This window comes from Castor canadensis, chromosome 12 (assembly GCF_047511655.1).
Source record: "Castor canadensis chromosome 12, mCasCan1.hap1v2, whole genome shotgun sequence".
Lineage (NCBI taxonomy): Eukaryota > Metazoa > Chordata > Mammalia > Rodentia > Castoridae > Castor > Castor canadensis.
The window spans coordinates 21763781-21790508 of NC_133397.1; the positions used below are offsets into that span (position 1 = coordinate 21763781).

The window sequence follows — 26728 nt, forward strand, 5'->3', positions numbered from 1 at the left end:
GGAAGGAAAATGAAAGAATGACACATGCATAAAGCAACAGGGATAAACTGATCCAACATTTTTAGTGAAAAAAGCAAGAGACATACATAACCAGTTATAATACACCATTTATAAAGTCTCAAATCAAGAAACTCAAACCACACCAACCCCAGTCCCACCAATAGGAAAAAAAAAAAAAAGAAAGAAAAATTACTCTTAGAAAGCAAGAGAATAATAAGCCTGGACTTCAAGGAAATAGTGACCCTCTGGGAGGACGTGGTCGGCTACAAGGAGCATTTCAGTTAATTATGACCAATTATGACCATCGTGGTCATTGTTCCTGACTTGTTTTCTGGGGGTGTGTGTGCATCTGTGTATGCTATGCTCCCTGAATAAAAGGCTGGAGAAACAAAAACCAAAGTATCAGCACACATTCTCTCTGAGTGGTAGGATTGAGAACTATTTTAATTTTCTTTTCTGTTTGTATTTTCAAAATTGTCTTAACTGAATATGTCCTTTTGTAAAGCAATAAAAAATATTAAAAATCGAATCCAATCTTTCCTAGAACTTGTTTGATTTTCATTCTGCAACTGGAACATCCGGGTCTTAATTGCCAAAATTGTAAAGGTCTGGAGGGAGAGGGGCCCAGTAGCATCTCCAAGGTCAAGGGTGACTCCGCGTCAGCCAGGTGGTGAGGTGGCAACAGTGCGAACAAAGCTGCGGAAGGATATTAGCACTCTGTGTGGGAGGCAGACACCTGCCAGCCAAGTGGCAGCGTGGGCACAAGGAGGGTAGTGACAGTGCAAGGAAGGAACAGCATGAGCTGCAGATCATGCCTGCAAGTCAGAAATCCTCGGTCCAGAGCGCCCATCCTGCAGGCTCCTTCTCTCAAGCCGTCAAAGGCCCCAGTAACATGCAGGTGAGAATAGTGGAAACAAAACATCACAACCCCCGCCTGTATCAGTGCCAGGAAGCTGACACCATCATGTGTGCCATTCTGTGCCTTGCCACTCGCAAACAACACAGCAGGACTGGCCAGGGCCCAGTAGTGTGGAAATAAAGTGATAAGCAGAAGGAGCCTTCTTTCTTTTTGTGATGGCAAGCAAAATCTAAAGTCTGTCCCCCAGGAAGGGCGAGAGCTTAGGTGTGACATGCCAGAGGTGCGCAAAGTCAGCACGCAGAGGAAGTCACCACATCTCACAACACCAGCTGTGGTGAGGGGTGGCTGAAAGAGGCAGATTTGGAAGAAAAAAGCTGGAACCCCTGTTGTGCACGGCAGATAACAGTTTGAAAATCCTTAACACCAGAGGCTGAATCACAGCTCTCAGTCTTGTCCTAACATGGAATGAAGACGAACAGAAACTAACTGGAGGCTTCTGGGTAGGGTCAGGATGACCAGGAAGAGGAGAAAAACAGGGACAGTGTGGCATTGGCCCTTTCTCTCCTGTTCATTCTCAGACTGTGACATATTGCAGGCAAAACCTTTATAGACAAAACTTTGTAAAACTTACCTGGTGAATAGCAGTCGTGTTCTTCAACAAAACCATCCCTGGGTGTCAAGCTTGACTGGATAGATAGCCAGACTTGTCCTGTTTTCTGGGTGCTGTGACAAAAGCAACAGCAGCCACTCCTCTGTACTGTGCAGAGCTCACAAAGGCAGAGGCTACAGGGCATCCCCAAAAGATCCAAGAATCACTCCCCAAGGAGTACTCCAAGAAGCCAACCCAGAGGCCAGGGTGTCCATGGAGGGTCTCACGGGTCTTGCCCGTGTCCTGAAGTCTGTTCCTGTGGTTTGGACAGACACCTGCAAAGGCCAACGCTTTCTGTGTTGATGTAACTTTCTAAACAGGCTCCAGATGGCCGATTCCAGCTGTTCTCAACTAGCTGCTTGCCAACAACCTGAGAAGTTTTGGAAAAAAATACCTACACCTGGGCCCCTACCCTCGCTGCACCAAATTTGTTTACCGTGACCCCAAGTGACACACTGTGCAGAGAGAGCGGGGAGGCCAAGCTCCTCCACTGCTGAAGTTCATGGTTTGAGGAGCTCCGTGGGGGGCACTGGAGAACAAGCCACAGTGGTTCAGTTCTGCTAGCTAGCGAGTACAGTGCTTACATACCAGCCATACAGCCCCTGACCAGGTGCTGAGAGAGGAAGGGGGGCTCAGCTGTTCTGAACCCCACAACGCTCCCAGACAGCTTTGGACAGCCTTAGAACAAAGCTCCCTGGTCCCCGTTGTCACTGGGGAAGAGCGGAGAGAGGCACCTTCTCCTTCCACTTCCAGGCCCACATGAAAGGCCCTGGCCGGGGCAGGGGAGTGCTTCCTAGTGGCTGGGGCTAAGCTGTCCGTCTGTCTTGTTTGCCTTCTTTGCCTCTCATGTTAGGAATTTCCTCGCATCTGGTCGGATCAGCCTCCTCTGCTCCATGCCCCAGCACGTCTGCGCCCGTCTCGCATTGCAAAGCTCAAGTGCACACAGCACGGCCCTCTTCCTGGTCCCCATCTGGTTCTCCCAGGGCCCGGCTCACCGCTGTCTTTAGTCAAACTCCTTTTGAGGCCTGTGCCCAGGCAAAGGGGTGGGTCTTTGTGGCTTCACTTCATGTCATATTAAAGATGCTTCCAATATGGGTGAGAACCACTGTTTGTCTAGAAAGTTCCTCCTGTTCCTCATTGAGGTATTTCCATCTTTTGCAAGGATAAAGGAACACAGAGCCAGAATTGCAGAAAAAGTAAAATATCTATCTGGTGACTACTTAGGTCCCCAGCTGGGACTAAAGGGGCCACCACAGCCATGCAAATCTCATGGCACTGGGGAAACCTAAGCCCTCACATTCCCTGGTGCCCCATGGGCTCCCTAAGGGAGGTAGAAATCCCACCCTGTACCACACTACTTCAGAATGCAAAACTACTTCCCTGCGGGGCACGGAAATCTCTAGAAACCAACTTCATCCAGGGCGGCAATTTCAGGTTCAGGTGCTTTGGTTTGCTGAGGATTTGCAGGTACATCTGTCACCTTGTTTATTTCCTGACCCAGCTCCTCCTTTTCTGTTTTGTCTCCATGAGCCGCTCCTCTTCTGCACATGAAGTGTTCATTTCCTGCCCTGGCCATCTGGCTTTCCACCTTCACAGAACCCAACACCAGCCAGCACGTCCTCTGGTGTCTCCCTCCAGGCCTGTCCATAGCCTGACTGAGATCCAACTCAAACTTGGCAATTCTCCCTGTGAACTCCACTTGGTCCTGATCACTTCGGGGTGGGAGCACCTTCGCGTTTAGGCCTATCCGGGTTATTGGTTTTGGACATTTGTTGGCATGTTGCTTGGCCAGCAGTTTGGAGTTATTTCATATGCTTCCATTCTGGTTCCCCCCAGAAATACAAGTTCCTCAAACCCAGGGCTTGTGGTCAGAACGTGAAAAAGGAGCTCGGCTGGGGGAGGAGGGGCAGGCCTGGTGTGTAGTGGGGAGCTCAGAGGGGCTGCACCTGGCTGTGCAGCAGGTGTTATATGAGATCAGGATGGACAACAATTTACCCCTACGTAGACTAACTCACCTGGAACCATGGCTCCACCTCCCAGCATCCTTCTTGACCTCAGCAACCGAAGGAGAGTCAGAACCTGAGCAGGAACTTGGGGAGAAACAGCAAGTAGGAGGCCCTCACACAGTCCCCTGTGCTGTGTTGCTTGGACTCTAAGGTTTCTTGTGCACCTACTGTGTTCGGCTATGAAGGAGGAAGCAGGATTGAAAATAGCCATGGCCCTTTCTGCTTAACTTTAAACTTCTTTTAGCAGAAACTTTAACGTTTAAAGATGTCAAGTGAGTCACACAGATTGATGCTGAGGTTCAAAGGGTAAAAGGGCTCAATGGAAGAGAAGATTGATTGGGTCCAGAGGCATGGAGACTGTGACAGTAACGGTCCCCAGTGGGTCATGCCTCTGGGTACACCTGTTCCCCTCCCATACTAACTCTGACTTGGCCATGGCGCTTAAAGCAGTGGCACATGTGCTAGAAGACAGGCTCGTCATTTGCGCACGAAGTCTTGCTGCCTAGGTGCAGTGTCCTGTGGAAGGAAGGCAATCCACCTAAGGAGCGCGAGAGGTGCCGTGCCGTTAGCCAGCTTCTCTTGCAGGCATGTGAGTGAGGCCACGTGGCGGTTCTGGTCCAGTTGGCCTTATACACTAGTCTTCCTCATCTGTGGTTCTGCTGTCTGAGGTTTCAGTTAAGTCGTGATCTAGCACTTAGTGGAAATTTTCAGAAATGAGCATCTCCTGAATTGCCAGGCTGAATAGTGTGATGAAATTTCCTGCTGTCTCTTTTTGACACACCAGGGACGTGCGTGCTCCACACATTACTTTGTGGCAACTGGGGGGAGGGGGAGGGGTGAGGGATGTGGGGGCAAGAGGAGATGCATAAAGAGTTGGCAAAGATTTCAGAGAGTTTTGACACAGTTCAGTGAAGTCTTTGAGTCCCAATTCTCTAAGGGCAGAACATAGGTTGAGAATGCTGCCTGGTTACAGCCACAGGCCAGGTTCTGTTGGAGGGGGAGCTATCACAGAAGGTGGAGGCAAAGACCAAAGGCAACAGCAAGCGCCAAAGAAAGCAGGTGGAAGAGTCACTTGCAGGGAGCTCCAGTGCCCTGGGGCAAGAACATTCTTTCCCTCTAAAGCACAGGGCCTTGGTGACCAGAGTCTTGCTCACTGCAGATTTTCAAAAGTGCCATGCATCAAACACTCCTCCTTGTCAGTTGCCAGTCCTTGGTTCCAGAGTAGCCATCTGAAGAATTGTACCTGATGACCTCAGCCACACCTGGACCTGACACAGATCACTAGACCCTGGGGCCACGATGGCATGGGACTTGCAGGGATCTGGGAGGAGGGGGTATATTTGACGTGTGAGAAGAATGTGATCCATTCAAGAACTGCCACAGAGCGTTAGCATGATGGTCCAATGATTCATGAGCTGTGATTTTGACCCTGTGGTTTGCAAGTGGCACGTGTTACACAAGCCCCAACTTGCACATTGGGGCTTGCCTTCTTAGAAACTTGTCCTAAGACTGCCATGTAAGAAAGCCAGTCTGACCCCATTAAGAAGACTCGAGGGGTCCAGAGATCACCTAGCAACAATTGCAAATAGATAAATTGGACCATCAGCCCAGTTTGCCCTACACTGAGTTTTCAAGCTAAACCAGGAAAGAAACTACCTGGGAAAAATCCTCAGAATCACAGGAAAATTATAAATCATTGGCTCACATCTGTAATTCCAGCTACTTGGGAGGTGGAGATCAGGAGGATCAAAGTTTAAGGCCAGCCCTAGCAAAAAATGAGCAAGACCCCATCTCAACAAATAAGTTTGGCATGGTGGTTCACACATGTAATCCCAACTATGCAGGAGACATAGGTAAGAGGATCACATGTGAGGCTGGCCCCAGACAATAATGTGAGATCCCAGCTGAAAAATAACTAAAACAAAAAGGGCTATGGTTCAAGTGGTGGATATGCCTTGCCTAGCAAGCACAAGTTCCTGAGTTCAAACCCCAGTGTGGCCAACATAAATAAACAAACAAGTTGTTAGTTTAGGTAAAAAGTTTCAGGAAGGTTTTGTTAGGCAGCAATAAATAACCAATACCCAGGAAGATCGAAAATGCCTTCTTGCAAGAGTTGTTCTCAAGGACAAATAAGGTTGGCCCATGGAGATGAGGCAGGAGGGCCAGCAGCCCTTGGATGGTGAGAGGAGGCAGGGGTGTGAGCAATAGCCTGGGGGAAGAAGTGCTCTATGAGTTTATCACACCACAGTCACAGGAGCTACTCCATGAAGTAGCAAAAAAGCCTCCCTTAGAAAACTGCTCTAGGGAGACTTCTGCTACTCAACACAGAGCTTGCCTTAGCTGTGGGGTCCAGAGCTTTTTTTTTTTCGGTGGGGCTGAAGTTTGAATTCAGGGCTTTGTACTTGCAAAGCAGGCGCTCTACCACTTGAGCCACACCTCCAGTCCATTTTGTTCTGATTATTTTGGAGATGGGGTCTCTAGAACTATTTGCCCAGGCTGGCCTCCAACCTCAATCCTTCCATGTAGCTAGGATGACAGGTGTGAGCCACTGGTGCCAGGCTAAGATCTGGAGCTTTCCCTCCTCTACTATCCAAACGTACTGCATGAAAGAGACTCTCAGGGAGCTGCTCGGCTGGAGGACAAGTATGAGTTGTCATTGCTCAGCTGTGTATTGAACAGAAAATAAACACCCAACTGCCCCAGCTGGGCATAGAAGAAAGTGCAGAAGGCTCGAAGTCCAGAGACTTTGCTTACTATATACATATATGTATGCTGTTGTCAAACTATATAGCCATGAGTAATGTACACAATTTCTTGGGTCTCACTTCATTGGTAAAACAAGCAGATGTTCTCCAACTCTGAAAGTCTAAGGTTCCAGAAAGAGATTTTAATACATAAATAAATATGGCAGTGCCTCCCACATAATAACCAATGTGTACAATATTTGTTGAATATGAGTACACATGAGTAATACAATGGACCACAGCAGTACTGATATCCTATTAGCTATATAGCAATACAATCCTTGCAGAAAGCAATATGGAGATGAGAATCAAGAATCATAAAGATGTTTGTCCCCTTCCCAAGGAAATAATTAAACATAAGATCAAAGCTCTATGCATCACTTCTAATGCCCTCCCCCCAAAAAATCAGAAATAAGAGCCAGGTGTGGTGGCTTATGCACTTGGAAGGCTAAGGAAGAGTTTATGAATTTGAGGCCAGTTTGGGCTACACAGAATGACTGCCTCAAAAAAAAAAAATCAGAAACTATCTAAATGTCTAACAAAAATAAATAAATTATTGCATACCCAATATTGTGTAGCCATTACAGAGAATATTATGAAAGTTGCAGAATCATGGGCAACTGTTTGTGATTTCATAATTAATGAAAAAGGCAAACTATTAGAGTATTGCCAGAACTATGTAAAAATAGCCTCTATAATTGGACAAAGGCTGGGAGAAATATGAACATTGTTCTAGGGAGCCAGAGATTCAGCTCAGTGGTGAAGCACTTGCCTAGCATGTGCAAAGTCAAAGGCTCAATCCCCAACACTGAGCAGTAGCTCATGCTTGTAATGCTAGCTACTCATGCATGGCAGTCCAAGGACTGCCCCAGAAAAAAGTTAGCAAGACCCCATCTCGACACAGAAGCCAGGTTTGGTGGCATGTGTCTGTGGTTCCAGCTAGGCTGGAGTCCATAGGCAGGATGCCATCCAGGCCAGCACTGGGCGAAAATGTGAAATTCTATCTAAAAAAATAACCTAAAAGCAAAAAAGGGCTGAGGGGTTAGTTCAAGTGATAGAATGCTTGCTTATGAAGTGCAAGGCCCTGAGTTCAAACTCCAGTGCTGACAGAGCAAGTGAGAGAGAGAGAGAGACAGAGAGACAAAGAAACAAAGAGAGAGAGAGCTCAAAGAGACACACAGAAAGAGACAGAAAGAGAGGAAAGGAAGGAAGGAAGGAAAGAGGAAGGAAGGAAGGAAGGAAGGAAGGAAGGAAGGAAGGAAGGAAGGAAGGAAGGAAGGACAGGAGGGAGGAAAGGAAAAAGAAAGAAAAGAAAGGAAGACCAACAGAGAGAAGGAGGGAAAGAGTTGTATAAAGGAGCTGAGAGATTATGGCTTGTATTTTTCTCTCCCCATTCTTTTCCTGAAGGCTCTCTGTTTCGTGTGTGAGACTAAGGTTTGAACTCAGGGCTTCCTGCTTGCAGAGCATGTCTCTACTACTTGAGCTACACCTCCAGCCCATTTTGCTCTGGTTATTTTGACATGAGGTCATGCAAACTATTTGCCTGGACTGGCCTTAAACCATGATCCTCTGGATGTCAGCCTCCTAAGTAGTTAGGATGTTAGGAGTGAGTCACTGCCCTCTGAATCCTGAAGGCTCTTTTTTCAGGCTGTCCTTATCATAGGGTTAATTTTACAACCTGTGATGTCTCTGTCCCTTTACCCTAGAGATGTGCCAGATGTTCCTGTAGGAGAACAGGAAAGCCCCCTCGCCAGTTCTGGGTGGCTTGGCACCAAGCAGGCAGGACTCTGACACTGCATGAGCCTCTCCAGGGGCCACCAGGGACCAAGAGGGACTGACCAGAACTCCCTGGACTAGACAAGGGTAATCTAGGCTGTGAAGGGCCATCTCACAAAGCGGGCACCAGGAAGAGAAGCAAGGCAATTCAGAAACACTGAGGTGCCCACCTTTTGCCCAAGATGGTTCTGGTGGGAGATTGAAGCAATCAAGGAAACTGGGTAGCCAAGAATTGACCTGACCAAGGTGTTTTTGTGGCTAGAAACCAGAGAGGAACAGAGAAGAAGCATCACCTCACCCCCATCTGAAGTGATGATCACTTCTCCTCCCCAACCTGCACCCTTTCTGAGTGCCTACTTGTGGAAGGCACTGAAGAGGACATAAAGTGAGATGGGGATGCAGTCACAATGAGCTGGCAACTCACAGTGAGCTGGGTGGGAGGAAGGAGGAGGTGGAGTGCGAGGGACAGAGAGAACCAACAGCAACCAGAGTGAGGAAGGGGGGAGACCATATCCAGCTGGAGAGCTCACCTGGACCAGATCTTTGCCAGGCAGAGATGGTGATGGGGAAGGCATTTCAGGCTGAGTGGTAGAGTTAGCCAAAAAGCCAAGGTGGGAAGCCCCTGGTGCACCCAGACAGGGCAAGTGATCCAGCCATGCTAGGCTAGGGACAGCACACAGTGAGCACATCAGATTTCCTAGGAACAATCTCCAACAGAGCCTGGAGCTGCAAAGGGACACACCTCAAATTCTCTGCCTGGCGTGATTTAGCAACAGATGCCTGGGGACCAAACCAAAGTAGGGAAGGCACGAAGCAAGGAAGCAAGACAAGGGAGAAGTGATGAGGGCCTGATGGGGCTGGGGTTTCAGCAGCTGAGTGAACAGGATGAGGAGTGTGAGGGATGAAGCAGGAGGATTCAATGACTGACTTGTCCAGGGCTTAAAGCTGAGGAAACAGAGCACTGGTGATGCTGAGGATGGGGACAGGAGACCCAGGAAGGATGGACATGGGATGTGGTGCATTCAGTACATGTGGTTATGTCCAACAAGTGCTTGAAGGAGCAAGCAGAGTTAGACTTGACAGCTAGCCACTGAGAAGGCTGCAGTGGGAGAGGCAGAATGATGTGAAGGTAGAGGAAAGAGAAGCAAATAGTGGAGAACATGGTGGACCAGGGGGTGGGGGGGGGAAACCACACCAATATGGTCAGAGGGACCACAGTGCCCTGAAAGCTTGGACAGTGCAGGGATGGAAGCAGGTAAGACAGCTTGGACAGTTCAGGGATGGCAGCTGGTAAGGCAGCTTGAGCAGTGCAGGGATGGCAGCTGTAAGGCAACTAGGGTGAGGGTATCTTCAAGAGAGCTTAGAGGGGGCAGGAACCAGGTTACAGGGAGTGAGAACTCAGTCACAAAGTAGGGACACACTCTGATAACTTTCTCATGAAGTTTGGTGGTAAGGACAAGAGAATTGAGAGAGCGATCTGAATGGGTCAGTAATGTCAAAGTGTACAATGTTTTGGGTGAACACCTTTGAACATGTTTGCAGATAAGAATTTGGTGGCTAAAAGGACAATATTAGTATCAGTGCATGCAGAAGAGGGGGCAGAGGCTTTTGTGAGTCTGCTTTATTGCAAGACAGGTACTTGAGCCTCCAAAGCAATGCTGTTAAAAAATGTTTTTTGGATGAGCACAGTGACTCAAGCCTGTAATCCTAGCTACTTGGGAGGCAGAGATTGAGAGGATTAACATTCTGTGCCAGCCTGGGCATAAAGTTCACAAGAACCCATCTCAACCAACAGCTGGGTGCAGTGGTGTGCACCTGTCATCCCAGCTATGCAGGAAAGCACAAAGAGGAGCATTTCAGTGCAGGCGGACCAAACAGAAAGTGAGACCCTATCTCAAAATTAACCAGAGCAAAGAGGGTTGGCAGAGTGGCTCAAGAGATAGAGTGTCTGCCTAGCAAGTCCTGAGTTCAACCTCCAGTACTGCCAAAAATGAATAAGTTACCAAAATTCTTTCAGGCAAAGGTTATTCAGAACCCTGACACATCAAATCATTGATATTGGGTTGAAACAGGAAACAGAGAGAGCCAGAAAGGTCCTTGTTATCCGCCATCAACTCCAAGTGAAACAAAAAGAACAGATGGAGACGAGATGGATAAGACTGTAATGGAGTTAGAAAGCAGAAAGGGGGAGAGTTTGCTGTGGGCATGATGGGACAGTGAAATACTGAGTGCTCAAAGAAAGCAGAAAGAATTGAAAAGAGTCACAGTAAAAAATAAGCTACAGACCCAACTTGAGCTGGGAAAAATGGAATTTCTAAGCAACATGGAGATCCCCACTGAGCTGGGAGCCTGATCCAAAGAGCAGCCAGCTGGTGGATGCTTTTCCCCAGCGATGTTGGTAGTACCACACAGAAGCAGCATGTGACAGTGATTACCCGGGTAGGGGCCTGACATGGCAAGTCTAATGGGAAGCTAGATATAAGGATTTCAGGAGCTTTCAAGGCCATGCTAATGAGAGCCAGCCTTTTCAGGGACCTCCTGGTTGCAGAGCCAGACAGCAGGGCTTCCACTGTGTTTCATTTTTAAAAATTGTGGTAAAATGTGGACATAAAATTTACCATTTTTGTGTGTACAGTTCTTGGCATTAAGTATATTCATTTGTTGTGCAACCATCTGCAGAACTCTAGCTGAAACCATGCACTCCTTAAATAATCATACTCCCCAGCCCCTAAAAACCACTGTTCTACCTTCTAACTCTGCAAAAGTCTAGACTCCAAGTAGCTCATATAAGTGACATCACATAGTCTATGACTGGCCTATATCACTTAGCATGTCTTCAAGTTTCATCCAAGTTGTAGTAAAAGACAGGATTTCATTCCTTTTCAAGGCTGAGTGATATTCCATTGTATGGATATACCACATGACGTTTATCCATTCTTCAGTGAATGGGCGCTAGGGTTGCTTCCACTTTTTGGATATTGTGAATAATACTGCTATGACCACTGATGTATGAATACCTCTTCAGCCCGTTTTTCTTTTAGTTGGATTGGGTTTGTACTCAGGGCTTCACACTTGCAAAGCAGGCCCTCTACAGCTTGAGTCATACCTCCGGTCCATTTTTCTCTGATTTTGGAAATGGGGGCTAGGAAACTATCCACCTGGGCTGGCCTCAAATCACAATTCTCCCAATCACAGCATCCCAAGGAGCAAGGATTACAGGCGTGAACCACTGGTGCCCGGCTTTCAGTCCATTTTAAAATTCATATATATCTATAGATATATATCTATATATCTCCAAAAGTGAAATTTTCCTGTAATATACTTTTTAAATGATATACATCAATGAATAAAGACAGAGCAATATAACTTTGATCCGAATGGGTGGTGCTGGCCCTGTGAATGCTGGATTCATACAGAGCCAGGCACCAGCACTCCCACCTGAGAAGAGCTGATGTTCTGGCAGTCCTGCACACCCATCTGTGGAGCCCTAGGCTGGAGATCTGGTAGGACTTTTAGGATTTGAACCCAGACCCTAGAAGGGAACTGGGCCATTTCAATTTGGGGAAAGAAAAGAGTCACACCAGGCATCAGAAATACCGTTCCTGTGGACAAACACCACCCATAGCCCTGTGACGCTGAACGTCACAGCTGTTGTTTGGGCCTAGACAAGAACTGAGCTGGCCCTGTTATTGTTTTTGTTTGGGGTGGGACTGGGATTTGAACTCAGGGCTTCAAGCTTGTAAAGCAGGTGCTCTACTGCTGAAGTCACACCTCCAGTTCATTTTGCTCTGATTATTTTGGAGATGGGGTCTTGCAAACTATTTTCCTGGGCTGGCCTTGAACCACAATCCTCCCAATCTAAATCTCACAAGTAGCTAGGATTACAGGTGTGAGCCAGTGGGGCCCGACATAAAGCCAAGTTTTAATGTGCCTTGCATCACCTTCCCTCTTGGGCATGTATGTGTCACAAAGCACAGGCTTCAGAGTCACCAGCCTTCTGCTACAATCTGTCTTCTGCCACATCTTAGCTCCCATCTTTCCACACTGATTGCCAAGGTCTGCATGGGATGCAAGTGGAAGTGCTCAGCCCGGGATCAGGCCCACAGCACACTATCAGTAAGCAGCTTCCTTCCTTGCCTTCCACCCTCTTTCAGACTTCGGGAGCCTGGAGCCCCTTGGCTCTCTGGCACCTTCCCAGGTAGGTTTAAGCTACCCAGAAAAAGAAAAAGGCAAAAACACCATCCCTTTGGCTTCTAGTAATGAAACAAGCCCATTGCAGGTCTGCACAATCAATTAAAAAGTTCCAGTTTTATTGTTTTATGAATCAGAGGTCAGATGCAATGTATAAATGCCTGTTTGAGTCATCAGCAATGCATCACTCTAACTAGAGCTTACTGATTGTGATAATTAAATACCTTGCAGCAGAATAACAAAGCACCATTAGCATATCACCGTGTAGCCTAACTACACGGTGAGCCTCATGCTCATGGCTGACCAGTGGTAAAGAACATGTGACTGAGAACAAGAGGCCTCTGGGTAACGCAGCCTGGACTTCTTAAGTTAGAGATGTCATGACACCACAGACGGAAGCCCAGACAAGAGCACAGTGGAGATCTGGGAAGATGTGATTTGGGAGGTGAACCGTGAAGGACCCCAAACATGAAGGGTGAGACACTGAGGCTATTTTTTAGAGAGGCTGAGGGAGCAGGGACTGGAAGAAGATTCAGCATCTCCCAACATGGTGCCCGCTGTGGCTCTAGGCTGGTCTGTCTTGCGTGCTGACTGGAGAGCAGTTCCTTCCCTGGCAGGATGGGCACAGCTGAGAGGAGGTGGGAGCTAAGATGAACTTGGGAGGTGGAGTGGTGGTGTACCCAGAGTAACCCAGCAGCGTGGCGCTGTGGGGCAGTGTGCCTCAGGGAAGGGCATGCATGGAAGGCAGGAGTGGATGCGGATTGGTGGGCATCACTTCAGTGTCACATGGGAGTCCTCTGGAAGCCAGATGGCTGCAATGCAAGGGCTGTGACCAATCCCCCACAGTGAGCCCACAGTTAGGTCCAGTGAAGATTTAGGAGAGTTGATGGATCCCAGCTGAAGCCCTGTGTCATGAGACTTGGGTGGAATGCACTGAGAGAGTCCCGCTACAGCGTGTGGAAGAGCCTCTGGCCTGAAAGTCTTGCTGAAAGTCCCTGGGCAAGGCTGGTGAAAGGAGCTGGGAATGTGGGAGTCACACAGACAGGGTGGGGAGATAAGGGGTGGTACTCATGTTGGGGATGAGGGGGTGATGGTACAGATGACAGTATTTTTGTAAGTTAGAAACTAAATCAGGGATTGAAGTAAATTATAGTATGTCCCTAAAATGGAATACTAAGCTGCTCTTAGTTAAAAATAAATAAATAAACCCAACTTGAGTTGTGTGGGGGGAAAAGACAGTATGGAAACTTATGGAAATATTTATAATGTATTATTAAACAATGTCATATCTTGAGTGTAGAAAATAACTAGAAATATGAAAAACAAAACAATGCAAAAAATGAAACGTGAGAGTTGTAACAGATAATTTTTGATCATTACACTTTTTTAGAGATGTGTCACGGTTATTAAAAGGTAACTTTCTATGGTCCCTTCGCTTCTCTGAGTTACAAGCTGTTAAGCCAGGCCAGTGGCCTGATTCTGTAGTTAGAGCTATTCAGGAGGCCGAGGCGGGAGGATCACTTGAGCCCCAGACTTCAAGGCCAGCCTGGGCAACATAGGAAGATCTTGTCTCCAAAAAACAAAATGCAACAAACAAACAAATGAAAAATACAAGATGAGAAATCACGCTCTGTTTTGAAGGCTACAGTCACGACCTGCTGACCGCACAGTGCTCACTAACTTTGAAAGGTCAAAAAAATCCCCCCATAACCCTCTGCAGGCTGGCACAGCAGCTGGGGCCCTGCTCACAGCAGCCAGGGCCTGAGCTCCGGGTTGGGGCAGCTGTGACAGGCTGAGTCTGGATCCGAGGGAGGAAAGGTGGCCGCAGATGCCCACAGCCTGGTAGGGATGGGGTACCAGTAGCCAAAATGCAGCCTAGCTCACAGACAACTTCCGGTGAACTATGTCTTAGGCCACTTGTGTGCTGTTCTGTGTTGTGCCCCGAGCAGCAGATCCCAGCCTCTGCCTGTGCAGGGACAGGTGTGATGACGGCCCATAGAGTCCCTGGGAGGGGATGGCGGGGCAGCTGCTCCCAGGTTGCTGCACGGCACGTGGTGAATGCATGTGGTGAGGCTGAGTGAGGAAATGCAGCTAGACAAGTGTTAGCTTGAACTGGGTTTTCTTACCACGAATTCAGAGAGAGCAAGGTCATCTTCCCCTGGGGGAAGGAGGGCCATGGGAGGCAGTGCCAGATGCCCTGATGGAGGAGAAATCCAAGGGGTTTGTTGGAGAGGGGAAGGAGTTGGGAAAACATGAAGAAAAGGAGTTTTTTTGCAGGGAAACAATAAGAGGCACAGCTCGTGCCATGCTTGCCCTTTCCAGCCTTTAGTTTTGGACATAAACACTCCATCCCTGAGTTAATACCGCCCATGTTCTTAGAAGGTCCTGGAAACTCAAGAGGATTAGCTAAACAAAAAGACGTTAGCTTATCCATAAAACAGCAATGCACTGAAATGAAAAAGGCAAATTTCACATTCCAGTCTGAAAGTGCCAGGGGCTACCACGGCTGCCTCCTTGCTCCTAAGCACAGTGCTGTCATCTGGGTGATGGACAGTGGGGTGAGGCTTTGGCCCTGTTGTCCCTGTGATAAAGGTCAGCGTAGGTATGGACAACTAAAAGAAAAAAAAGAGTAAGGAAAAGCAATCTGAGCACCTCTTCTTTTTATTTTTTGGGGGGGTTGTTTGTTTGTTTGTTTGTTTGAGGTAAGGTCTTACTGTGTAGCCCAGGCTGGCACCAAACTCATGATCCTCCTGCCTCAAGCCTCCTGGGTGCTGAGATTATAGGCGTGTATCACAGCACCTGGCTTCTAAGACATTTTTTAAATTGAAGCTCCATTATTCTTTTTATCTCTTGCATTTATTTTATTTTTATGATTATTTCACCACTTCTATTCCACATTGTCTCTGGAGGTTCTAGCCAGCATCATTAGACAAGAAAATGAAAGAAAAGACATCCAAATTGGAAAGAAGTGGAAAAAAAAAACTTTAGGTTCTAATTGATATTCTAAAGGTAAGTGTCATTGATTGAATTATGGATCTTATTGGGACATAGGGTCATTGCTGACGAGGTCACACTGAAGTTGCTGGCTAATCTACTCCTCTTGCTGGTGACTGTAGGGATGAGGAGCAAGGGAGCTGAGCTGGAGATGGTCTTCGCTCTCCACTAGACCCGTCCTGGTCCACACTGCACACTGTTCCTCCTCACCACGAGCTGGGCTGTAGCACACTTCTCCTGCTCAGGAGAGCCAAGGCCCAAACTGAAATCCCCAAGATAAGTCCACGTGCTCGGCTTTGTGGGCCGATGGTGTCTTGGGCCTCGTGATGAGGATGCAGGGGGTGAGAGTGTGGAAGACAGTACAGAAGGTGTGGAGGCTGGATGTGCAGTGCGAGAGAGAGGATGGTACTTGGCTGAGGGCCTGGAAGGATGGGGGTGGCATTCTCTGAGATGGGAAAGGCAATGGAGGGGCCAGTTTTAGGGGAGCGGTTCATTTTGGACAGGTTATGTGTGAGGTGCTGCCCCCAACGGAGATGTCCAATAGGCAGGAGAGAGATCCACACTGGAGGTGCGAATTTGAGAGCTTCCCGTGTGCACCGGACAAGTGACACCATGACAGTGTTAGGCAGGGGAGAATGGGGCTGAGGACTGAGCCCAGGGGCAGCAGCCCAGACTGAGAAGGGGCTACCAGGCAGATAGAAGGAAAAACCTGGGTGGGGGTGTAGTGCGAGTGGTGTGAGGCTCTGGGTTTAACCCCTCCTTATGGCAAAACAAAAATGACCACCGGCACTGGTGGCTCACGCCTGTAATCCTAGCTACTCAGGGAGCAGAGCTCAGGAGGATCGAGGTTCAAAGTCAGCCTGAGCAAATAGTTCATGAGACCCTATCTTGAAAAACCCCATAATGAAAAAGTGCTGATGGAATGGCTGAAGGTGTAGGCCTGAGTTCAAACACTAGTGCTGAAAAAACAAAACAAAACAAATGCCTGACCAAGGACAGTAACAACAAAAAACTCAAACAGCAAGCTACATAAGAAAAAATAAAATATAAGACTAATATCTAAGTTTCAACCTAGTGACAATGATGACAGTTTACTGTCATGTATGCCAGCTCTCAGCTCTCCTTATGTATTATCCAACGTCATTCTCATAGGACTTTACTAGCAATTTTTAAAACACCAGTTAAATAATTCCAATGAGCCATTATACAAACCAAAGTAAATAAAAATAAAATCCACAGTAGGTAGGGCTTTGGGAAAACAGATGCCCTGGTGACACTTCAGCTGGAGAGGAACCTGGCAAACAAGGTAAGGAGAGCTCAAACTCAGGGCACCTTTTGATCTTATCTGAGAAGGAAAACTTCAGTGCTACATAGTTGATTGTGATGCGATCAGTAAACATGGAAAGCTGGAAATGACCCAAGTCATTGTGAAATGAGCTGACACATTGCCACTAGAAATGGCCACTTAACCATTAAAAATGACAAGAATGCAGACTGGTTGACCAGGCAGTGTGATCTGTCTTGGTTTCGGATTGCTTCCTGTTGTTGACAGCCAACTAACTGTCCTTATTATGAAGACACAGAGGCTCCCTCTTACTCCCAAGAGCAACCTACAGACCCAGGCCTCCAGAAGTACTGGGACTGGGACCTGGGTAATCATGGAGGGAGGGGAGGAGACAACCCCTCCTCCTGGGAATCTCAGTAACTCATTTGCTTGTCTCTGGGGACCCCAAGAAAGGTAGGAATCTCCTGGCAGGCAGGAGGACCCCTCCAGGTTACCTCCATAAGGAACAGGCCTCTGCTCCCTTGTATCTAGGCTACACGTGCAAGCCCAGGGCCACCCACACTAGGCACCCACAATGGACATGAAACTTTCTGACTCTGACCTCTCACCTTGTGACAGACTCTGTTTGGGTGTCTACCGCCCATTTCTTCCTTCACCAGCAGAGCCCCAGTTTTGCTCAGAGATCTATTTGTATGTCGTCTTAGTCCTTCCTTTTCTTTGTCTGCTCTTCAGTGACCTCTTCTTCTGGCCTGTAAGGACTAATTGCTGCCCTCAGTTCACATGAACTTGCGGCTGTAAGAACTCCTGCTGCAGGGGGATTCAGAGGGGAGGTTGGTTCCTTCTCAGCTGGGAAGCCAGGCAGTGCGGTGGTTCTAGAAGAAAGGCTTAGTTCAAAGCCTGTCCACTATGACTCTTAAGAAAGCAGTTACAGAAATGTGTTTGCACCCATTGCACTTTCAGTCTTGTGAAATGTGCATTGACAACAGCCAGAAAGGATGGAATGCAATGTACATAGACAGGGTTTTGCTATGCTGCCCAGGCTAACCTCGAACTTGCAATTCTTGTCCTTTATTCTCCACAGTGCTGGATATCATGCCTGGCAAATTCCTTTTTTTTTCCCCTGTAAAATTTCTTGTACTTGTAACTTAAAAAATGTACTTTGTGACAGTTGTGCCATGGTTTCCACAGAAGTGTAAGAGGAGATCAGTTCATCTGGTTGCTTATTAACAGGAAATAAGGCTTAGATGGTGAGTTTGGAGTAATTCCAAACCAGATGCAGGCTGGTTCAGCTGGCAGTTCATCTGGAGCTGGGAATTCCATGTGCAGAGTAACGATCCTTTATCATGCATTAGTAATTTCTGCTTCCCACAGTTCCTGGTGCTTGGCTCCCACCCACCTTTCTCTGTGAAGTTTGGTGTTATTTTTTAACGGAGCCACAAAGGGGCAGAGACCCTGTAGGGGAAGGAAGGAGACTAATGGTGGTTGCAGCACTGCAGGCTACTAAGCAAGACGTCATCCTGTTCTGTCTCCTCTGCCTGAAATGTGTAGCCCCTCTCCTTCGTGAAGTTCCCTTACCTCTTCCAAAGCCCAGATAGGTCCAACATGGAGCCACCGCGCACCTGCTAGTTACAATTAAGCCCTGCCTACGTTCCTGTGGCATGTTTGATCCTCCTACTTTGGAATTTTATAGATTGTTCAATAGGCAGTTGGTACATCTGACTTGCCTCGGTGAATGCGCTTATCTTTGGCTCTTAGTAGCAATACAGTGTGTGGAGGTGATCAGTGCTTGATGACTGGATTCCTTGTGTGTTCATTCACTCACATGTGTCAGTTACATGACCTTCTCTGGACAACCCCGGCGTTCTTTCTGACTTTCCAAATAGGGACCTACCTGCTTAGCAACCGGATAGAAGCAACAGCACCAGGATGAAGACTCACACCTTTCTTCCTGTGGGTCAGGATGAAAACACAAGTCACTAGTTATGGCTAAAAATAACAAGGTTATTCTTTTGCAGTTCTAGAGGTCAGGAGTCCAAAGTGTGTGTGTGTGTGTGTGTGTGTGTGTGTGTGTGTGTGTGTGTGTGTCTGTCTGTCTAGCAGTACTAGAGTTTGAACTTAGGGCTTCATGCTTGCTAGGCAGGCGCTCTACCACTTGGGTCACACCACCAGTCCTTTTTTGAGATAGGGTTGCAGGAACTATTTGCCCAGGGCTGGCTTCAAACCTCGATCCTCTTGGTCTTGGCTTTCCAAGTGGCTAGTATTACAGGTGTGAGCTGCTGGTACCTGGCTCCCAATGTATTTTACAGAACTACGATCAAGGTGTGTACAAGGCTGCTTCCTGCTAGAGCTCTGGGAGAGCCCAGTGCCTCTCTGGCTCCTAGGGGCTGCCCTCAGTCCTTTTTTTTTTTTTGATGGTGTAAACTTGGCTTCTCGTGCTTGCGTGGCAGGCATTCTGCTGCTTGAGCTGCAACTCCAGTCCTTTATTTTGTTTTGGAGATGGTCTCACCATTACCTTTGCCCAGACTGGCCTCAAAGTTGAGACCTTCCTGCCTCTACGTTCTGAGTAGCTGGAATTACAGATGTGTCCCAGCTTCAGAATTTTATTATTAATGAAATAATAGGAAATAATTTGAAGGAAAGGATGAAATAAGTGAGATATGTGCTTATCATTTTCCCTGTGGAATTAAGAAGATAGGTAGCTGAGGTTTATGAGTACATAGACTTGTGTCCTGTCTAAGCTCCACCTAGGTAAACAGGTGAGGTGACCCCTATGCCAGGGCACGGCCACTTGGATCTCTTTACTTTTTTTTTATATGATGTTCTGACTTTCTGAATACATTTTAAATGATAAAATACTACTAGCAATGGCAGAGGGAAAGAACAGACATGACTCTAGCACAGAGCCAAAGCCAAAGCTTGTTTGGACTGTTTCTGGCTGGTTTCCTCTGGTTCAACCTCCATCTTCCAACCCCTGGAGGGCATCTGGGTTTTGGGAGTGGAGTCACTGCACCCCATGGCCTCCACTGAATCCCAATGTCTTGGTTCAAGCCATCTCTACTAGAAACAGTGGGTAACTGACCTCCCTAACTTTAGTTGGCCAGACTCCTGGTCTGCCCTGCCTGGCTCTACTCACCAGAGACCACACTGTGACCACACAACTGCCCAAAGCATATCATTTTCTCTTAGGTCTTTCTGGTTTTGTGTTTGTGTTTTGGCATGGGGTCTTGCTGTGTTGCCCAGGCTGGTTTCAAACTCCTAGGCTCAAGCGATCCTCCCACCTCCACCTCCTGAGTAGCTAGGATTGCAGGTACTTGCTACCATGGTCAGTCTCAAGCTATCTTTTAAACAAAATGTAAAAGGATCTGTGTAAGGAACACTGGCTTACTCCTGTACCTCCTCTCCACTGCCCCCCACAAGCTTTCTTCCCCACAAACTTTTGTATGTGTGTGTGTGTTCCCAACATTGTACCTTCCGCTGGTGGAAACCTGCCAAGCCACCTGACTTATCTGATACGAGGGCTCTTGGGAGGCAGACCACTCCGTGGACCCATGTGCAGCAGGAGTGGTGAGAGGCACGGGTCCTGGGTTCTGCCTCATCTTGCTCACCCCATTTTGTGTCTCTGCCTGTTCCTACAGGCCCGCCCCATCCTGCCCGCTGTTCAACCTGGAGTTCCTGCTGTACACAGGCTTGGTAGAGCTTAGGGGCTGTTGGCTCCACACCAGGTCCTGCTCCTCTGCTCCTCCCAAGTCCACACAATGGAGAATGCAATCCTGTCTGCTCCCGGCCAGTCAGGGAACTCTAACACCTGCAAGGCAGGGGCAGCCTGCACTGGGAGCATGTGTGTAGAAAAAGTAAGAGTAAGCACAACCTTGCATGGCTTAAACTTTGGGTTATCATATAGCAGCTTTGTGATTTAAACCTCACAGGGCCTCAGTTTCTCCATTTGTGCTAGGGAGATGATACAGTAAACCCCTCCTCCTCCTCCTAGAAGAAGCCAACCTTGTAAGGTGCAAAGGGGCATTATTGAGAAGTGAATGGTGTGACTTGGTTTTCCAGGGTGCTGGCTGTGAGAGACAAATCCTTGGCAGCCTCCGTTGGGGTTTGGCACCCCCTGGGCACTGTTGACTCTTTACGTATTGATGGGGATAACCTTGGGCCCTTCAGCTGGCTAGAGTTTCCGGGACAGCAAGAAGAATTCTAGGAACCTTCTAGTTATGTGGAGGTCTTTTGGATCCAGGGAAATAGGAGAAAATGCTGAACACATGGGGATGCACTCTGTCTCCTCACTTTCCCAGAAGGAGCTGAGTCCTTGGTCAGTAGGGACGTCAGTTCATTGCCACATCAAGGACAGGAACTGGGAGTGAAAGAACAGGCACGTGACAGCTGAATTTACATCACTGACACTTGCGTTAATGCCAGTTCTGCCAGTGCTGCTGTCAGGATCACCAGCATGTCACAGTACTTAGCATGGAGAGCTTGCTAATTTAATAGTACTGATGCCAGAATGTTCCCCTAAGCACCTACTATGTTCCACGCACTACACAGGGTCTTATTAAAAAAATATGTATTTTTTTTACTTCTGGTGGTACTGGGGTTTGAACTCAGATCCTCGCACTTGCAGGTGCTCTATCACTTCAGCCACTCCGCTAGCCCTGTTTTTGTGTTGGGTTTTTTGAGATAGGGTCCCTCAAACTATGTGCCCATGGCTGGCTTCGAATTGCAATTCTCCTGCTCTCCACCTCCTCAGTAGCTAGGATTACAGGCGTGAGCTTGAAACTGTTCTTGCCTTTTTGAAGCTTCTAGTTTAACAGAAAGTACAGCTTAGAATTGTGCCCTGGAAGCTATGAAGGTTAAGCTATCATCATATTTTTTCTAAAATATCATCATCCACTAAACACTTCTAAACACTCAGAATTTCCTTTCTTTCTCTCTGTCTCTCTGTAGATTTTTTTTGGTGGTACTGGGGTTTGAATTCAGGGCCTTATGCTTGGAGGAACGCACTTTATCCCTTGAGCCACACCCCCAGCCTTTTTTTTAATAGGGTCTCACTTTTTGCCTGGGCTAGTCTGGCCAGCAATAGTATTTATGTGTCCTGTGTAGCTGGTATGACAGGCACATACCACTGTGCCCAGCTTTTATTGGTTGAGGTGGGGTCTCCCAGACTTTTGGTCCCAACTGGCCTTGAATCACTATCCTCCTGATCTCAGCCTCCTGAGCAGCTAGGATTACAGGTGTGAGCCTCCATGCCTGGCTCTGATAAGTGTATTTTAGAACACAATATTCCATCCCTTTCTCTAAAGCAGTTGTTCTCAATAGGTATCAACTTTGTTCCCCAGGAGACATTTGGCAAGGTTTGGAAACATTTTTTTGTTGTCATAACTTGGATATGTGTCTGTGCTACCGGTGCCTAGTGGGGTGAGGCCAGGGATGCTGGTAAAAATTCTGTAATTCACAGGGCAGGCCAACACAAAGACTTTCTGACCTCAAATAGCTACAGTGCCAAGGCTTAGAAACCACGGACTAAGGTTTGCTTAGTCCAAAGTCATTTATCTCAGACTACAACAGGAGAGAAACACATTTCACCCTTAAAAGTCTTAGAAAACCTGGTCTTTATGTTCTGTGTTCCATGACATCTGCTCATGACTAAGGAGGGAGTGCAGATGGGGCTTTTCTGGCAGTACTGGGTTTGAACACAGGGCCTCACACTTGCTAGGCAGGCACTCTGCAACTTGAGCCACATCTCCAGCCCTTTCCAGCTTTAGTTATTTTTAGGCAGGGTCTCTCGTTTTTTTGCCTGGGCTGGCCTGGACCTTGATCCTCCAGACCTCTGTCTCCCAGGTGTGAACCACTGTCCCGGTAGGATGGGGCTTTTCTAACTTGTGGGTTCAGAAACACATTCCTCGTGGGGTAAAGAGAATCAACCTGTGAATCTGTGTTTGTGTCCTGAGCACTCTAACTTTACTTTTTTTTTTTTTTTTTTTTTTTACAGTACTGGGGCCTTCACCTTGAGCCACTCCACCAGCCCTTTATGTATTAGGTATTTTCAAGATAGGAACTCGAGTACTATTTGCCTGGGCTGGCTTCGAACTTCGATCCTCCTGATCTCTGCCTCCTGAGTAGCTTGGATTATAGGCATGAGCTGCAGGTGCCCGGCTAACTTCACTCACTTGATGAGGGTTGTATTTGGCTGATTTTCTAGGAAGTGTTATTCAAACAGGAAAAGGCCTTGTTTCTACCCTTAGAAAACCCTACCAAGATATGCAAATGGGCCAAATCATTTCCAGGTCACTGAACCCAAGTTTTCAGTTCACTTGGTTTTCTTTCTTTTTAAAGTGTGCTGAAAGCTTGTTTGGGCATAATTGATCCAATTTGGTCTTGAGGGCAGGCCAGGCTTCAAGAGCGGCTGGTCTTGACTGTAGCTCTTCTCACCAATGTCCAGCAAAGCAGTCAGATTCTGGGCAAAGCAGAGGATAAGGAAGAGTGGGGTAAAATAAAATAAAACCAGAAAATGGGGGTGTGTAATGGGGAGAGAGAGAGATGGGGTGAGAGAGCAAGAATGAACACACCAAAGGAGTGGGAAGCTGACCATCACAGAATGAAATTGGCCAATCCTTGACTTTAAATGCCCTGGTTCCTCACCTTCAGTCACTTGTCTGCCTCCTACCTTGTTTCCCACTGCGCTGGATTGCAGCCCACTTTCCCAGCATGCAGAGTCTGGCCTTGCCACAGCATAGCTTCAGAAGCGAAGTGAGGATGTGTGGGTGAAATCCATGGCGATGTGGCCTGTCCACCTTACCACAGGCGGTATAGAAACACCACTGTCATGGGCGTTGCTGATGTAGCTGGGTTAGCCACTGTTAGTGCCAGACACAGACCTATGACTCAAGTCTCTGCTCTGTGGTTGGATGATGATGATTCACACGGGATGTGAATCCTCTGAAGTCTGTACGGCACATCCTACTTGCAGAACAAGCTACGTTCCTTTGATCGGAAAGGAGATTTGATGGCAAAATACGCAGCCGCTGATCTGAAATGTGAAGAACGCTGTGCTTCCGGTGCAGTCTTTCACTCGGGGCTTGTTGCAGCTGTTAAATGTGCTATTATAGATTCTGACGTCTCCATGACAATCTCTCAGCCCATCATCCACAAAGGAAAGTAACAACTTAGTCCTGGGTACTGCTGGTGGCTAACACAATTTCATTTGTGTCCCGTGAAGTATCATTCTTTTACAAAAAGTATTTCTGTCTGAAGTCAAGTGCTCCACAACACTCTGCTGACACAAACAAGAAAGTCATAAAAGCTTCTGGAGACTATATTTCATTGCTTAAACTTGACCCTGACATGTTGGCCTTTGACAAGGAACCTCTTCTTTATCCCAAACCTTCATGGCTTAACCTTTCCTTCTCTTTAATTTCTCTAACTTTAGTTTTGGATTCAACTCATAGGGATCCAGTGTTTCTTCTGGCCTCCTTCTAGAACCAGATTCAACAAGCTGCTCCCGTGCCTTGCACCATAGCAGGCAATCAGTGTCTTTAGAAGGATACAGAAGACTGTGAAGCATAGGTTACAAATGTCTTATACAATGACCCTCAGTTGGGTTGGTCCCTGATGACCTGTCCTTGTCCTCTCTCACCTGGGCATTTCGAGGATGGAGGGATGGCTCCTGCTATTCAGGTGTTATGATCGCCACGGTCTTCCCAGCAGTCCAGACATTTCTCAGCCAGCCAGCAGGTCTGCTGGGTTACAATTACCTCCTGGCCCAGGCCTGGGGGTCAGGTTGATTACATAAAAGCCCAACCTAGTAAAAGGAATGGAAATGACAAGGCCTGAAAATGCTTCACTCTTTGTTCTTCTGATGGGTGACAGGATAATTATTCCAAATGAGACACAGCCTCTCCCAGCTATATTTAGTCTAATTGCAGAACTTTCTTCCCCTGGAGGAGCCTTGGCTCCTCCCTGGTAGATGGCAGCGCCAGAAGGAGAACAATACCAAGCAGGCCAGCTATGGCTGCAGTGGGCGTGCTCTCCCCTGCTCTGGGATGTGGGGTGGGGCAGCTCAGAAAATGGATTCAATCTCCAAAGCTGCCACTGAGCAGCGGCGTCACCGGATGCCCTCTGAGCCCATGTTTCAGATGTTCAAAAAGCATGATAATCTCATTACAGGAGGGTGACAAAGAGAAAAATGTTAACTTTTTCATGGGTGGTGCTGGGGAATTGGACCCAGGGCCATATGCATGCTGGGCAAGTGCTCTGCCACAGCTACATCCCAGCCTGAAATGTGGTAACTTGCTTTGTGAGTTGTAAGAGTGTGATACAAAAGTCAGTGAACTGCCATAAGTCACAGAAGTATTCAGATTTCTCCTTTCAGTGTGAGGCCCTGAGTTCAAATTCCAGTGTCTCCAAAAAACATTCTCCTTTCTTAAAGGGCAAGTACCTGCTTAACCTTGACAAGGAAGCTGCTACATCTATGAAGAAAGTTTGTCTTCCTCTTCTCTCCCTTCCTCCTCTCCAAGAACTCTGTTTCCAATCCTTGAGCATGTGGTTAATGCTCAATAAATATTTGATTGCTAATATTACTACCTGAATTAAATATTAAAATCGGGGAAGCATGGATGAAGCAAACAGAAGGGATTCAATGCTGTCTTACTCTGTTTTGTGCTGCTGTAACAAAATTCTGGGTAACTTATAAAAACAAATTTCTCACAGTTCTGGGGCCTGGAAAGTAAAGATCAAGGCACTAACATATGGTGGGGGCTTTCTTCTTCTTGTGTCCTCACAAGGTTGAAAGGGTGAGAACAAACTGGCCAGGCACTGGTGGCTCATGCCTGTAATCCTAGCTACTGAGGAGGCAGAGATCAGAAGGATTACTGTTCGAGGATAGCCCAGGCAAATAGTTTGGGAGACCCTATCTCAAAAATACCCAGTACAGTTGGGTGCCAGTGGTTTATGCTTGTAATCCTAGCTACTGAGGAGGCAGAGATCAGGAGGATCACCATTTATAGCCAGCCTGGGCAAACAGTTCAAGACATTTTATCTTGAAAATAGCCAACACAAAAAGTGACTGATGGAGTGGCTCAAGCAGTAGAACGTCTGCCTTGTAAGGGTGAGGCCCTGAGTTCAAACACCGGTACCAAAAAAAAAAAAGAGCAAACCCACTCCAGCGTGGATTTCAAATTTATTATATAATATCAAACACATGTATAAGTGTATGTATCTTTTTTTGTATACATAATCTTACCAATTTTGCTTTCTTAGAAGTCTTTAAGTGTTAAGAATCTGTCAAACTCATAGTGGCAAAAGCATAAAAAATTTTTTACTTAAAAGTTCAAATTCAGACTGGTGGAGTGGCTCAAGTTGTAGAGTGCCTGCCTAGCAAGTGTGAGGCCATAAGTTCAAACCCCAGTAATGCAAAAAATAAAAAAATTTTAAAAAGAATCAAAGTTCAAATTCTATCATTGCCAACAAATACTACCAACTGTTTTTCTTAAGTGATAGACTCACTTTGATCATGTTAGGAAAATGCCCAAATCTCAAGACCACAACTTGTCATTCATCTCCGAAATGGTGTTACATAAGAGCACTAGCTAAGTCCATGAATCAACCACACAAAAGCTTTTCCCGAAAGAACGCTTGCTCCCCAGTATGCAGAAAAGTGTTTCATGTATAAGCTTCTCCTTTTGTCATACGGACTGAGATAGCAGGTGTTCAGAAGCTGAGATGTAATAAAAAATTTTAAAAGTCTATGTATCCTAATAAATGATTTTAAAATGGAACTTAGTATTTTGAACTGAAGAAAAGCAACATAGGAGAATCTGGGGTGCTGTGCAAGTAGTACTTGGGGGGAACTTACAGTACTAACCATACATAACAGAAAAGAAGAAAGGTCTCAAGTTAATGACATTAGCTTCCAAATTAAACATTAGGCAAAGAAAAACAAATTAAACCTACAGTCGGCAAAAGAAATAAAAATAGCAAGTAGCAGGATAGAAATCAAATGAACTAGAAAACAGAAAAGCAATAGAGAAAATCAGTAAAACCAAAGCTGATCTGAAATATATATATATATATATCTGAACTGGGTATCGTAGAAAAGAACTTCCATCTATACCTCTTGTCACATACAAAAACAACTCATGCACACTTCAGGAAGGTGTGTGGATGTCACGTACATGACAAGCTACTCAGCAACACTAGTCACTGGGGGACACCGTTTCTTCCTGTTAA

The 26728-nt window shown here is 46.9% G+C and overlaps 1 protein-coding gene across 15 annotated transcripts in view; it reads right to left on the reverse strand.

Annotated features, from left to right (window-relative positions):
- Positions 1-23601, reverse strand: part of Dtnb (dystrobrevin beta) — a 269435-nt gene extending 245834 nt beyond the window's left edge. For 3 of the 15 annotated variants that reach the window (XM_074049317.1, XM_074049314.1, XM_074049323.1), the window contains exons 1-2: positions 23169-23595; positions 18396-18452 (exon numbers count right to left, since the gene is read on the reverse strand). In XM_074049317.1, the coding sequence (XP_073905418.1) occupies positions 18396-18452; positions 23169-23236 (125 nt within the window). In that variant the 5' untranslated portion in view covers positions 23237-23595. Of the gene's footprint in view, positions 1-17112; positions 18331-18395; positions 18453-23143 lie in introns of those variants that run through there. The other 12 variants (XR_012439625.1, XR_012439626.1, XM_074049324.1 and 9 more) reach the window with 8 other exon arrangements.
- Positions 23602-26728: the final 3127 nt, after the last annotated feature.